This window comes from Megascapheus bottae, chromosome 29, assembly GCF_031878675.1.
Source record: "Megascapheus bottae isolate mThoBot1 chromosome 29, mThoBot2.hap1, whole genome shotgun sequence".
NCBI lineage: Eukaryota > Metazoa > Chordata > Mammalia > Rodentia > Geomyidae > Megascapheus > Megascapheus bottae.
Genome location: NC_143537.1, coordinates 75,001 through 90,931, shown reverse-complemented (window position 1 = coordinate 90,931; position 15,931 = coordinate 75,001). Strand labels below are relative to the sequence as shown.

General features: G+C 44.3%; 1 protein-coding gene across 2 annotated transcripts in view; it reads right to left on the bottom strand.

Annotated features, from left to right (window-relative positions):
* Sh3pxd2b (SH3 and PX domains 2B) overlaps positions 1–15,931 on the bottom strand; it is a 66,882-nt gene that overhangs the window by 41,173 nt on the left and 9,778 nt on the right. For both annotated transcript variants that reach the window (XM_090321210.1, XM_090321211.1), the window contains exons 2-3: positions 4,677–4,757; positions 789–864 (exon numbers count right to left, since the gene is read on the bottom strand). In XM_090321210.1, coding sequence (XP_090177336.1) covers positions 789–864; positions 4,677–4,757 — 157 coding nt within the window. The remainder of the gene's footprint in view (positions 1–788; positions 865–4,676; positions 4,758–15,931) is intronic.

The window sequence follows — 15,931 nt, the reverse complement described above, 5'->3', positions numbered from 1 at the left end:
CAGACAGATTTCTCTGGCTGGTGGCAGATCAGGAAGTCAGGGGATCTGACTTCTGAAAGGGTGGATGCTGTTCTTGTCACTTCAAAGATGAGAGGCCATATGATAGTTAGCAAGTAAACAAGGAGCTCAGTCTTATCATCGCAGAGACACAGCAGACTCTTCTTCATAATCTCCCCCAAGAGTACAGCCAAGTCCACACCTTGATTTTGGCCTAGTGAAACTCTAACCAGAGAACCCAGATGAGAGATTTTCATTTGTGATCCACACAAATATGGGGTATGGATGGGTGTTATTTTAAGCTGTTTAACTGCTGTATTTTGTGATATAAGAATAAATAATGAGGGGATAGCAGTTTGGCCTAGTGGTAGTGTGCTTGCCTAGCATACAGGAAGACCCGAGTTTGATTCCTCGGTACCAAATACATAGAAAAAGCTGGAAGTGGTGCTGTGGCTCAAGTGGTAGAGATTTAGCATTGAGAAAGCCAAGGACAGTGTTGAGATTTGGGGGGAAAAAAAGAATAAAAAATGAACACAGTAGCTATTGGCACTTTATGATTCTCATTTTAGTGATGGGAGGTGAGCATCCCATTTGTTAAAGTTCTTGCTCAAGGTCATACAGCTAGTACACAGTGTGGAACTGAACTCCAAACTCATATGTTTAACCACTCATTTCAGAGAAGGACTGAGGTCCACCTGATGAAACAGGAAAAGCTCATACCTTGCTCTCAGGGACTGAGAGCTCTTCTAACGTCCCCAGAGTCCTAATCTGACCATACACATTGCACCTACCTGGCAGAAAGGGGATGATCCGCTGTTTGGGATCCTTCTGCCCTCCTTCCATGGGAAACTTGTCCAACATCTGCATCTAAATGAGAAAAAATGCAAAATACAAAACCTCTCATAATTAATGACATTTTAATGGAATTATGTGAAACAAGGAAAACACTGCATAACTTTACTTCAAGTGATGAGGAAAGAATTTCAGCTGTTTCTAGCACACCTCTGGAAACTTTTCTGTGGGTCCCAACCAGAGAAGGCTGAGTTGAAAGAGATCATTCTTGGTTTCCTGGAGGTTTTGGATATGGGCCTTGTAATTTGAACAACAGGCTAAGGGCTACCAAACTCACAACTGGCAGGTCATCCTGGAGCAAACCACCAAGGCTCCTTTCATCTGATTAAGTCTATGCTACCCTATTATTCTGTCCCTACAGTCTACTCAGAAGTCTAGAGGCTGGTTCAGCAGACAGATGGGTACCGGGCTCTGTACTGGATGCATAAGCATAGCAATGAAAAGGCTCATCACCTCAAGAAGAGTGTAAAAACAGCTTGATAATTAGTAGGTGACGCAGGAAGTACAACCAGATAAGGAAAATAAGTTGTTGGAAGGTCTGATTCCAAAGCCCAGGATCTTGCTAAACTAGCACCATGTCCCCCCTCCATCTCCAAATAGCTCCTATGGGCTCACAGGTCCATCAGCCATCTCAGCAGCTGGCATTTGCTCAGGTTTGACAGACCAGTCTGCTCTGTGCATAGCATCCCTTCTCAACAAAAAGTCAAGATTTATTTCATATACCAGTAATTTTACCCTCTTTAAGCCTACAATTCAGAGGTTTTTTTAGAATAGTCAGATGGTTACACATGCAATTATAGCCACAGTCTAATTCTAGAATATTTCCATCACCCCCAAAACATCCAGTGCACATGAGCACTCTCCCTTCCTTGTCCCCTCCCTTGGCCTTTGGCAACTACTCATCTGTTTTGTCTATATGGATTTGCTTCTCTTGGACACAATCACCAACTTTCACCCCTAACAATTTTGTAAAGTAGCAACTGGAGAGAGAGGCAGCAGTAAACACTGGGGTGAGAGCTTAGACTCTGGTGCTGCCCACCCATTTTCAAAGCAAAGGTCTGACCTCCCAAGCTGTGTGACCTCAGGTAAATGATTGAATGTCTCTTAGCTAGGGTTTTCTTTTCTTTTCCTTCCTTCCTTCCTCTCTCTCTCTCTCTCTCTCTCTCTCTCTCTCTCTCTCTCTCTCTCTCTCTCTCTTTCTCTCTCTCTTTCTTTCTTTCTTCTTCTCTTTCTTGTCCTAGGGCTTTAACTCAGGGCCTAAGCACTGTCCTTGAGCTTTCTCAAGGCTAGTGTTCTATCACTTAAGCCACAGCACCACTTCTGGCTTTTTCTGTGTATATGGCACCAAGGAATCAAACCCAAGGCTTTGTGCATGCTAGGCATGCAATCTACCAAGAGGCCACACTCCTCTTTATCTATGTAATTTGATCCATTTGCTGTAAGGATTAAATAAGTTACTGTAGCTGCATATTTAGCAGGATTAGGCCTATAATCAGTGCTTTAAAAATGTCAAATAATTCTCTATCACCAACTCTGTCACTGATCATGGTGCTGAGGTACCAAGAGTTTAAGAGATGTGCCCAAGACCACCCAGCAGGATGGGCAGTCAGGTCCCAGATCTCCTGCTTGGGCCCTTTGCCTTTTCCATTACACCACACTGGCTAAGTTGCTCCTCCATCAAGTCTTGGCCTTCTCCACGCTCTGCAATCCAAGGAATTCTGAAGGAAAATAAAAAGGGGAAGGCCACAAGCCAGATGGGAACAAGGAGGGTGGGGGGCTGTGGGATCATAAAGCCAGATGGTATAAGGGTATTGCTTTCCTACCAGCTAGCTTCTTGGCCTGGTTCTTGAGAATAGCTGAGCGTGGCAAGAGTGGTCCTGCCCCACTCTCTTCTAGTTGCTTACTGGGTAGATTTAGGGAAGGAAGAGCCATCTCCAGTGTTAGTGGACCCTGTGAAATGCTACAATTTCTCTCTGGAGGACCATCTGGGTCTCTTTAGAGCTGGCTGGCCCTGCCTGTGGATATCAGTATGGGAGGTACAGCTATTCGAGGAAGCCATCTGCACTGCAGCAAACACTTAATTGTTACCCATGATACTGACCTGGAAAGAAAAACTTACTTTTAGTTCTGGTAGAAATAAACTGAGTTGGAACAGGAGGGTAGAGAGAGTTGGCTTTGGGTCAGGAAGATGTGGTCAAATATTCAAGTATTGCCAAAGGATGTCACCTGGGGCAAGTTACATCTGTGCAGTACAGGTGCATGTAGATAAAGGAAATCCCAGGGCATCTGATCGAACGCTCTCCTGACCTTCAGATGAAGAGACTGAGGCTAAGATTTGACATCAAGGGAGCCCTTGTGCGGTGACCAACCTCATGCTCAGGGCTCTAGAAGACTCCAGGCATGGCAGTGGGCAACTTCCCTTCTCTTCTCCTGGAGTTTGCCTCTTCCCCTAGCCCCATTGTTTGTTCCTGCCACATACATTTTAGATGGTAGCTTAGCGTCCTCACTGATTCCTTAAATAATCAACGATTACTTTTTTTCCTCCGGTGCTGGTGATCAAATCCAGGCCCTGTGCAACATAGGCAAGTGCTCTACTACTGAGCTCTATCCCCAGTTTCTTAGCATTTTGTACATCTCAGTTCCCTGTTCAGTTCACATTTGTAGCATATGCTCAGAAATGTTCATCTGTATGTGATATCATTTACTATGAGTGCATGTTACTGAACACAAAATATCAAAAATAAGTTTATTATACTTTAAATAATTAGGAAATTGTTATCTCAACTGCTTATACAATGCAATAAATCTGTCACATAAGCAGTTGACAGTGTCTCAGTAATACTGGAGAAACTGTTTAGCAGCATATTATCATCTCTCTCTTCTGCCACAAAGGAACAGGGGCCCTTTAAGGTTTGTTTTTGTTTTTGTTTTTGTGCCTAAATACCCAAAGATGCCTGTGATCAACATCAGCCCGATTTCTGTTAGATCCTGTCCACTTCTGTCTCTGCTTCAATCCACCTTTGAGGCCAGTGATAGAACAGGAGCAAAGGAAGCCTACTGGCTGCCAGACTGCTCAGAGATGAATTTATGGGACAGAACAATGTGCTTTCTAAAAGAAGTAGTACTTTTTTTTTTTGCCAATCCTGGGCTTGAGCTCAGGGCCTGAGCACTGTCCTTGGACTTTCTCAAGGCCAGAGGTTCTACAACTTGAGCCTCAGCACCACTTCCAGCTTTTTTCTATATATATGGATAGATAGATAGATAGATAGATAGATAGATAGATAGATAGATGTTACTGAGGAATTGAACCTGGGTCTTTGTGCATGATAGGCAAGCACTCTACCATTAGGCTAAACTCCTGGCCAAAGTATTACTCTTTTCTGTGACACGTGAGCCTGGAGTTGTCAAAGCCTTTTTTTTTTTTTTTAATAATCACGTGGTATCAGAGAGTAAAGCAAAGATCATGGAAGTACTGACATGGCAGTGATATGGAAGTAAGGTCAGGCGACATTGGAAATGCCTGACTAAGCTGTGTCTAAAGCCTAGAAAGCTTCACATTCAGCTCCCTATTACTGAAGCAAGTCTGAGTTGATTTAGTCACTCCCAATAGAAGTGACCAGACTGATACACGGATGGAAGGAGGCAGCTATCTCTGGACAGATTTGTAGGGGTGTGAGAGGTACAACATGGCAGGGAAAATGAACAGAACTTCAGAAAATGGAGCATGTTGCTCTTGTCTGAGGCAGACATTTGCTAAGGATCTTTGTTAGATCCTCCAGTTAAACTCTTTCCCATCCTGAAGCTTATGAGAGACCCCAAATCCTTACCTGCAAGTCAAAGAACTTGCTGTAGCGCCTGTAAATGGCCTCAGTGGAGCCACTGGACCAGGTGACTCGGATGATATAAACCTGCAGGGGAGACAGAGGAGACAGGTCTTAGCACCAAGGGTTTGCTGTGCCTTGAATGTAGTGTACATTTCATCCCCAAAGCAACAGTGTTGGGAAGTAAGATCTTCAAAATGGGATTAGGTAACCAGATCTAGAGACTCTGAATGTCTTTAACACTACCTGAAGAACATGGGAGTGGATTTGCTTGCTCATCTTTTGCCTTGATATCATACCTACTTTTTGCTAGGGGTTATGCTTACAGTTGTTGCTCTATCACTTGAGCCATGCCTCCAGTTCCTTTCTAGGGATCACTTAAAGAAAAAGGATCTTATAAAACACAAGCTCTTTGATCTTAGACTTCCCAACTTCTAGAACTATAAGAAATTAATCTAAGCTAGGTGCCAGTGGATCACATCTATAATCTTAGCTACTTAGGAGGTTGAGATCTGTGTATTGGTGTTTCGGAGCCAGCCCAGGCATGAAAGTCCAAGGAACTTTTATCTCCAATTAACTACCAGAAAACCAGGAGTGTAAAGGGTTTGGGAAGTAGTCTTGAGCTGAGGAACTCAGGGACAGCTCCCAGGCCCAGAATTCAAGCCCCATAACCAGCGGGGTCGGGAGGGGGGTAGAAGAAATCAATCTACATTCTTTATCAATTACTCATTTGTAGTATTGTTATAGCAACATAAAATGGAGTAAGAAAGGGATCCTGCCAGGTTCAGTGGCTCATCAGTGGCTCATACCTATAATCCTATCCACTCAGGAGCCTGAGATCTGAGGATCATGGTTCAAAGCCAGCCCAGGCACTAAAGAGCTCGGACAGTGTCCAGGCACAGAATTTAAGCCCCATGACCAACCAAAAAACAGGCAGGGAGGGAGGGAGGGAGGGAGGGAGGAAGAGAGAGAGAGAGAGAAAGAAAGAAAGAAAGGGGTCTTTTAAGCCAGGTGCTGGTGGATAACATCTGTAACCCTAGCTAGTTAGGGCACTGAGATCTACAGAAACATAACCTGAAGTCATCCTGGGCTGAAAAGGCTGTGAGATTTCCCCCCCTAAGAAGTAGCAAACAGCCAGGGTATGGGCAATCCTCAAATGGCAGAGCACCACCTATGAGCAAAGCAAGTTGACAGAGAGCATGAGATACTTAAAACCAAGCAAAAAGGAGGGAAGAAAAAAAAGAGAAAGAAGGAAGAAAGGAAAGAAGGAAATCTTTTGTTTTTGGAACTGTTGGAGTACACAGGTTTGACCATCAACTCTGCCAATGACTAGCCTGACTGTTTCTGAGTTCTTCCTCATAAGACTAAGTATAAGAACCACTCACCTGACTTACATGACACCAGACATGAGGAAGCATGGCACTGCACAGTGGGGAAAGGACATCTGCTTAGAGCTTTAGAGTCCACTCAAGTCCACAGATCACATTGTCCACCTTGTTGGGATCATGCCTGTTGGGTGACTGCAAGCACCCATGTTTAAAAACACTCATCAAAGTGCGGAGAGGACTGACTCAGGCTACAGGTCTCATCAAGCTTGCAAATTCACAAATATAGAGGCACTGAATACTTAGGGTCAATTGTACTGCATTAATTGTGTGTATCTGTATTTGTTTTCATTTGTGTATATATGTGCTATGTGTGTACAGGCCTGTCCCTGTGTCCGTGCAAATGTGTATTTGTGTTTTCTTGCATGTTTGTATATTTGCTCTTGCTTACTCTCAGTTAACAGTAATATGGAGGACTTAAAAACAATCTTTCCTGAATGGTTTCTTGCATTTCAAGATGCTTTAGCACTATTCCTTGATTTATAATGGGGTTTTTGAGTTGAAAATATCCTAAACAGAGTCCACGGAATGCATTTACTCCATCTAACCTATCAAACATTTAACTCAGCAACACAATACACTGTGGAACATGTTGTTGTCCTTGTGACTGCACAGCTGACGGGGAGCTGCAACATCAAGAGAGAGGGCTAGCATATTGTCACTCACAGAGGAACATACACACCCAACAGTCACATTGCAGTGTAAATTCAAACTGTCACAAATCAAGGATCGTCTGTATTTTCTAAGGAGAAAAGAAAAGATGTCACTTACTAGAAGTCCTATAAGAAACTGTTATGGGGGCACTTTCTTTTCTTTCCTGGATATAGTATAGCAATGGCACCATAATGATCAGTGTGGGTAGAGAGGCGTGGCAGAGTGCTGGCTCCTTCTGGCCTGGGACACAGCCACAGTCAGCAGATGGGGTTTGGTGCTGAGCTTCTTATGTGAGTTAGGATACATCCTTGGCCTCTGAAACTTCTGTGTTCTCTGAGAAAGAGCTTAAGGATGCTAGTTCTTTCTACTTCCAATCTATTCTAACTCTCTGGAAATGGAATACCTTCTGCTTATGGCTGGAGGTCCAAAGAAAATGTTTCCCAAAATGTTGCTCAATCCTTACCTCTCTAGGCAGGCCTAAGCCCAGGCCAATGTTGGTGGGTCTCTTACTGACTGGAGGGGTCAGGAGATCATGCAGGAAATGATGCCCCATTTTAAAGTGTCCACAGCCAAAAACAGACTGAAGTCAGAGGCAAACTTAAAGGCTTTGGAGAAACAAGAGAGGCTGTCCCACTGGAATAGCCAAGCCACCTTTCAAGACCCTCAAACCTTGAGATGGGCTGTTACTGACCTTGTACCTGGCAGCACTGACCCATTAGCTGGCATGCTTGCACATGTATATAGGTATTGTACTTGAGTAAACCACTGCTATGGGGTCACAAAGGAAAGAAGCTGCATTTTGGCCTCAGAAGCATTATGATTTTACGAAGTCTCCATCATGAACACATGAAGATGAAGTGTTTTTGCCCTGCCAATAACATTTCTGAGTCACTGAAATGGCCTCCAATCTCACTTGGCTTTGCAGATCCATCTGGTGGAGTTTCTTGGCTGGCCAATAACTCAGCTGATGCACTGGTCATGTGAGAATGTTATAATATTTGGAGGATGAACCAGTTAGGAGTTTTGTTTTTTTGGATTCTTTTTAAGGACACTCCCTCCACACTCCGTTGATCTCTTTTCATAAAGAAAGAAAATCACATGAAAGGCCACATTAATTGTGACAAATTCGATTTTCCTTTTCTTTGAATTTTATTTCCTCCTATTCCTAGCAAGTGTTACTGGTTATCCATTTATGGCAGATAGCCAAAGCTTCTCTTTACAAGAATTTAAGAAAAAAAGAAGGAAAATGAGTTTATGTGAAGAACATTGTCTTGAGGATATATAGCTCAGGGAGTTTATGAGTATATAAAATAGCAACAAAGGCTACAGGGTTGAGAATGACAGTGGTGAACGCCTGGGATTCCCCACCATTCTCCCCATGTCTAGAGTTTTACTATTTGCAGTTCAGTGGAATACATGCAACATTACTCAAATAAGCTCTTCCCTGGCTCTGCAATGCTTAAAATGATGTAAAAGACAGAAGAAAGCATTGGAAGAAAGGGCATCAGCGGAGCCAGCGAGTGCATGCCATGTGGGTGGTGAGATATGTGCTATACACTTGGTGTCCTCGCGTTCCTTCACCTTCTCCATTCAAATGAAACAGAATGGCTTGCTTACGGATATAACCACTCTCATGATAGTGTCTGAAATTTCCCACAAACCCCTCATGCCCTTGACTTGATTAGAGAACCATAAACCTGCAGGTATCATGGAAATAACTTAGGCCAGATGTTAAATTGGCCTCCAAGAAGCTTCAGGCTTCTGCTGAGGCCAAGTGGGTGGGTCTCTGGGTCCCCACCCTAGTTTCCATGAAACAGGGATACTTTCAGATCTTCTCTCACAGTGTTAGAGGGTATAACCCAGCAGCCTGCAGTCCAAATTGTCAGACACTGTGAGACTGAGGTGCTACAAGGCAACTATCAGCAGAAACTGCAAACATGGCTTAGGCTCTTGACAGACAACAGATGGTTCTAAGGGTTTATTATGTTAAAACTCTAAACCATCCTTTGTGTGTTTCATCTCTTTCTTTCTTTCTTTCCTTCCTTCCTTCCTTCCTTCCTTCCTTCCTTCTTTGTTTTTATTTTGGTGCTTGTCCTAGGGTTTGAACTCAGGGCCTAGGCACTATCCTTGAGCTTTTTTTTCTTTTCACTCAAAGCTACCACTCTACCATTTGAACCACAGGTCTACTTCCAGCTTTTCGGTGATCCATTGGAGCTAAGAGTCTTACAGCCTTTCTTTCCCAGGGTGGCTTTGAAGCATAATCCTCAGCTCTCAGTCTCCTGAGTAGCTAGGGTTATAAGTGTAAGCCAGCAGTGCCTGGTTAAGGTGTACTCTTACCACAAAGAAATGATTAAGGTGATAGACTTGCTAATTATCATGATTTTTCTTCTAACACAATTCACATAAACATCACACAGTACTCCAGGATCATATATACTTAATATATTCAAAAAATTAAAAATAGTAATTTGAAAATATTCAGATAATCTCATTTTCTGCAGAGGAGCTTTTCAGAAATTTATCTGTGGGTGTCCATGGGTCTCTAGACCACTGTATCCTGCCACTTCTGAAAGCGGGATGTGTGTGTGTGTGTGTGTGTGTGTGTGTGTGTGTGTGTGTTCCTCTTAACTCCCACCATGGCTTGGTTTTTGAGTTGGCAGATACTGGTAAGGCTGGGTTCCAGAACTCTCCTGTGGTAGTATATGCTCTACTTAGAAGGTCTAATGTAGATGGGCAATAATTCTCAGGATGAGAGGTACATAGGAGAAAGAGGGAAACAGAAGAAAGAGGGAGGGAAACAGAGGAAGAAAGGGAGATAGGAAAAAAAAAGAAAAGAAGGAAGGGAGGGAGGGAGGGACAGAAGGAGGGAGAGAAGGAGGGAGGAAAGAAGGAAAGAAGGAAGCAAAGTAAGTGAATGGATGGAAGAGAAAGGAAGAGAGAGAGGAAGGAGCAGAGGCAGCTGGCTGGACTCCTGGGACTGAACTAACAGGAAATATGATTCCACCCCTCCATGATCCCCGCCAAGACCCTGAGTTCCCTCTGGCTCTAATATGCTGACTTTCTAGCTGTCTGCCCAACATCTGGCCTATGTAGGTCAGCGGCTCTAGCCTCCTTTTGGAACTGCAAGACCCTGCAGCTTGCCTAATTTCCCAATACCCTACAGCAGCCTTACCACAGAAATGCTGGAAAATGTGGCTTTCTTCTGTACAGCAACGCTCCAAGGGCCATAACGGTAGGAGCTGGAAGAGCCAGGCAGGCCCAAGTTGATGTAAGGCTAAGATTAAATTCCCATCTGACAGGAATGTGCTGGTTATGTGTCACCATACACAAAGTACATTTCAACACCATGCCTAACCTTCACAGTTTACCTCCCAGGGAGAAGGTAGGCTCATCCTTGGGTAGGATAACAGGAAGATTCCACCCAACTTACCCACCAGCCTTTGCTGTCACTTCTCCCAGTTCTCCAAGGCCAGGGCTCAGCTTTCCTAGTTTTATGCTGGAGTTTTGCTATTCTCAAGTCAGCAGTGAGAATCACCAAGGTCAGGCACCACAGTAAGAGACATTGGGGTAGCTGGCTGCCAATTTCTTTTTTCAAATTATTTTCCCAAACACTAGTATTTGTGGTGTTTGGAACTATATACAGACATAGATTTGGGACTATCTTTGACTGTTCTAGTACGCGTGGTTCTTATTATCATTTCTAGACACTGATATAGGCCTATACTTTGTTATTTGTCCACATAACACTCTTCAAGGTCTAGATGAGCAGCAGAACTGAGATTATACCTGTGTGAAGGTACGCCAGTCAGAAATAGGACAGAGGAACATTGTCTACAGTGAAAGCCTGATGGCTTCTCCCTCATGAGGATCACAGACTGTCTCTGTGGGTTGGGGGAATGACCATGACTCAGGAAAGCACTAGAAGGTACATGGTTGGGGTAGGGGCCTCCACACTTTGTGTCTTCCTTCCACTTCAGTCTGGCCAGCTTTCCTTGTCTTTGCCAGGTCAATACAATCTGTTATTGCCTCTGGATGGGGTACGTTCTCTCCATCCTCTTATTTATTCTTCATTTTTTCTGGAATCAGCTCAGAAGTCACCTTCCCAAGGACATCTTACTGGACATCCTGTGTCTCAGTGTGACTGATTTTCTCTGGCTTTCCAGATGCCAGGGTCATCCTTTCTCACCACATGTTGCCAGAAGGTACCAGATTACTTGCAGGTCTGTTACCCCACTCCTGTGAGTCCTGCAATAGCAAGAACCAGTCTAATTTATTCACCACAGTCTACTCAGTGCTTGGTGATACTGGGCACCTGGGAAACAGCTAGTGGACCATTTCCATAGACAAAAAGCCAGAACAGGACCATGTAGGCGGAGACCAAAGTGGCCTCACTCAGCACTCTCTGGGCCTAGAGAACATCAGTGTAAGTGGCTGCATGACTGCTTCACTTTCAAGGATACCAGAAACAGCCAGCTTTGTCCCCAGGAGAAGGTAGGCATGGAGCCTGGTCCAAGAAGAAAAGTCCACATTCCACTCATGGCTTTTCTAGGTGGAGCATGGAGAAGCAGAGACATCCCTGGAATAATTTAAACTCTCTTGTCCCAGTGCATTTAAGAGACAGGCCAAACTGGGCACTGGTGGCTCACTTGTGATCCTAGCTACTCAAGTGGCCTGGTTCCAAGGATGGACATTCAAGGCCAGTCCCAGGCAGGAAGAACCCGTGAGACCCTTATGCCAATGAAGCACAGGAAAGCTGGAGGTGGTGCTGTGCCTCAAAGTGGCAGAGCACCAGCCTTGAGCAAAAGAGCTCAGGGTCAGCTCCCAGGCTCTGAGTGCAAGCCCTGCGTACAATTAAAACAAGAAAAAGACAAAGAGAAAAAAGAGACAGGCCAGGGTAGGCCAAACAAAACTAAAGACTTTCTTGGTCAGTGTTGGAATTAGTATGCGTCCTGTCTATGATGATGCCTACAGGAATCTGAGCGCATCACAGAATGCTTTGCCAAAGAAGGGAATTCAACTGTAAACACTTTCAAAGTAAATTAAGAAAGAAAGAAGAAAAAAAACCCACCAATAACCTAAAACTAGCCACCATTCCTTAATGTCAAGACAAACAAAACAATTCTGAAGACACAGGCAAAAGATGTAAAGTACCAGGATATGAATTTGGCCTGTTTAGCTTAGCCGCTATGATTTCTGCAGTTTCTTGGTGGCTCTGAGTCTGAATACCCTCATCTATAAAATAGAGCAGATAATGGTATCCACCTGAAAGGCCCACTGAGGACACAGAGCTTATATCTGACAGGCACTCAGCACTATGTCCAGCCACAGAAAGTACACTGAGCCATCACTAATGACCACATTACAGAGACAAGCACAACAGTTTTGGCCTGACTATGTCCCTTGGGTCAATTCAAATCTTTCGATGAGTAATTTGTTAAAGGGAAAAGTCTTGAGTGGTCCCTCGGTGAATTCAAGACAATGGTACACACATGTACAGATAGGCTGCCCATCTTCTCACCTGCCTTCCCTACTGATGGAGTATGATGCCAAGGGTGGGGGGCCACAGCTGGCATAGGACCGGTCAGAGGAAGTGCATGCCATTTTCAGGCCAAGACACCACATTTATGGAAGCATTTGCTGATCTAGGCTAGTGATGGCCTGGGCTTGAGGTTCCAGCCTAGGCTTTGGGCTGCCAGCTCTCAAATCAGTGCACACACATCTGGCCCAGGCAGCATGGGAACTTTCCAGTGGCAAGTAGAAGTGTTGGCAGCTATAATCTGACCAGGAAAAAACAACATACCTTTCCTGGCTTTCTAGGAAAATCTCTAGAGCAAGCTGTTAGGGCGAGTTGAAAACTCAAAGATTTCCAGGCTCAGAGTCATAGACATGGGAGAAGTCAACACACAAAATCCTTTTGTGATGGTATCTCATCGGGTCAGAGATATAGAGGCAAATACCATGGGCTCTTATGTATATGTAGAAGCTATTTTTATAGGTTGATTTCATAGAATCAAAAAGTAAAAAGCTGGCTAAGATTGGCTGGGAACAGTGTGGGGAGGGGGAAGTAGAGGACAAATAAGGGGCACAGGCACCGTAGGCTAAGAGACACAACTGCTCACATTCCATGGCAAAGTAAGGTAACTGTGATCACTAACCATTAATTGTACCCTAAGTTGCTGGTAGAGAAGTTTTTTAATATTCCTGACTCAGAGAAATGATAAAAGTAGAGGCATGGACATTATACTGAACCATTTTATAATGTGTACATGGACTGAAGTGTCACCATGTATATAAATATATACAGTTATATATCAATTCAAAATTTTAACAATAACGTAATCACTAAGAATACTCAAAGGTCTGGAACATGCTCAAGGTATCCAACATATTGAAGCAAGATGATACTACATTCACTGTATTTTGCAGAGGGGGAAGGTTAGGCCGGGGAGGTTAAGTAACTCATGCAAACCACTCAATGTTAACGTTTTTGTTTTTTGTTTTTGCCAGTCCTGAGGCTTGAACTCAGGGCCTGAGCACTGCTCTTGGGCTTTCTCAAGGCTAGAGCTCTACCATTTGAGCCACAGCACTACTTTCAGCTTTTTCTATGTATGTGGTACTGAGGAATCAAAACTGGGTCTTCACATATACTAGGCAAACACTCTACCACTAGGCCAAACTCCTGGCCCCCAGTGTTAACATTCTTCTTTCCAGCCAGAGTCTCCCTCCCTCCCTCCTTTCAATTTTATAGTCCCACGTAGAGAACCTTTCAGCTAGTAATACTTTTCCTAGCACCCATGTCCTTTGATGTTAGCTGACAGTACCTGTGTCCCCATGAGAAATGGGCCCTCCTGGCCTGTGTTCACAGCCCTTATCACTGATACGTCCTACATAGGAGACCTCTCCAAGGACAAAACCTCTCTTCAGCTCTGGACTGCAGCTAGCCCAGGGCAAAAAAACAAAACAAAACAAAACAAAACACATCTGTGGAACTGACTGGAATCCAAGGGTGGCTGAAAGCCACAGGCTGATGATTCACACCTTGGCTGAGGAGTAGGAAACAGTGACGCCACCACATGGTTTTTGGCTTGCATGGCCTGCATGGTGGGTGGAGGTCCATGCAATTCTGCTTAATTAAGCAGAACTGAATATAACAACCTTATGTTTCTTAAGGCAACTTTTCCCTTCAAATGTGCAGTAGCAATTTGATAGCGTATGAAGACAAGTATGATGCTGGTCAAACTGCTTCACCTTTCTAAGCCTCAGTTTCTACAACTGTAAACACAGCTAGAAGCAGTGTCCACACAGTAGACATCTGTTGTTTCTGCCTTTCCAGGCGCCATACCTCCTCCTTGCAGCAACAGCCCTGGGTTTCCCATATTTTTCACTATTTGCAATGTCCACAGAAATGTGGATCAGGACATCCCACCTCCACCTGGCAGATGGTCAGGTAATCTGACTGAGCCAATCAGGTTGTTGGTTCCTAGAACTGGACCCAAGTGGATGAGGTCTGCTTTTGGTGATGTCCTAATACAAGCCCTCAAATGCTCCAGAGACCCAGGTTCTTTCTGAGACTGCTCAACTGTTTCGTGATTCTGCCTGCTTCTCTTTCCAGGTTGATTCTTTGGCTCAAGGTAACCAGGCTAGTTTCTGTCACTTGTAACCTAAAAATCCCGAGCATCACCTCGTTCTCTCACAGAACTGCTGCACAAAATCAGTGACAAAAAGCATAAAGAAATTTTAGTATCTGACAAGCACTCAAATAAATGAAAGCTATCTTATAACAGTATCTTTATGTACTAGTAGTAGTATTAGAGGTAGGAGTATTTGGGTAGCAGTAACTAGGATTTGAGCTCAGGGCCTTGCACTTACTATGAAGGCACCTGAGTTCTATCTATGCCCTTTCACTCTCCTTTAGTTTATTTTTCAGAGAGGGTCCACCACTTTTACTCAGGCTGGTCTTGAACCACAATCCTTCTATCTCTACCTCCAATAATGAACATTTTTAATAATAATTAGTAAATTTTGACAACGAAACTGTACCAATAGCCCTCTTAAATTCCCACTGGCTTTCACACTTGCTGCTAGTAATCCCCTCTGCTCTTCCTTGACCCTAGATCCACTCTGTATTTACAGCCCTACACTGTGAACTGATGCTCCCAGGTGTGTATGCTCTGCCCACTACTCAGGTTAGGCGGGGGCCCTGCATGAAAGTTTCAGTTAGGGGCTCTGGTGGCTTCCGTGTTGGACAGCTTCTGCAGCTTAGTTCCAGCGCTGGGGCTCTGGCCTTGCAATAGACTTTACCACCCATTCTTCTGGTGCCTAGGCTAGTCCTGGGATCCCTTCAAGTCCTTGGGCATCCTTTGTCATTCATATCTTGTCAGGCTGGGTACTCATGCTTCCATTTTCCTGTTCTCCCTTTCTATCGTCTGATATTCTTTCACCCTTACCTAGTTGGTAATCTCCCTCCCATACTTTCAGATTGGCCTCAGATAACTTCTGTGGCCTAGAGACAAGCACAGAGGACTCTGCGCATCCCCCACCTTTTTGCCGAGTCCCCACAGTGACCTGTCTGCCTGTCTTTTCCAGGACACCGACCATCTCAAGGTCTCAAGCTCCCTTTGTCATTCAGACAATATCCTTGAGCTTAAACGCACAGGTTCCCTGGAGAAACTTGTTCCCTTAACTCTCAAGAAACACTGTGACCACTCTAACGTAGAAAGGTTTCTCAGTGGTAGTAGGTTTTTTGGTTTTTTGGTTTTTTTTTTCCAAAATGTAGCATGCTTAAGAAAATTCAGATTTCAGGTAAATAACGAAACAGTGTTCAGTATATGCATGCCTCAGGTACTTCAGGCTTACCTGAAATTCAAATTACACTAGGAGTGCCGTGCTTTTGTTTCCTAACTCTGGCCACCCCAAGGCATAGGGTGTCCTGAGACAGGCAGGCAGTACTGCTCTGTCCCTCTAGCCCTGCATCACATGAAAGAATTATAGGCTTGGGCCAGCAGACCTGTGCATTAAGCGATGGAAAGAACACATCAGTAAGGGAGATAATGCACTGGATCTTGAAGAACAGGGCAGAAGAACCAGCCGAGTAGCTAAGGTGAAACCTGTATGATCTTTTAGAGGCAGCCAGGAGTGGGGGGGGGGGGCAGGCTATAGCCACACTGCCCCCACACACACTGCTAATGACAAACCCTCCTTTATCTCTCCCATCAGCAGGTC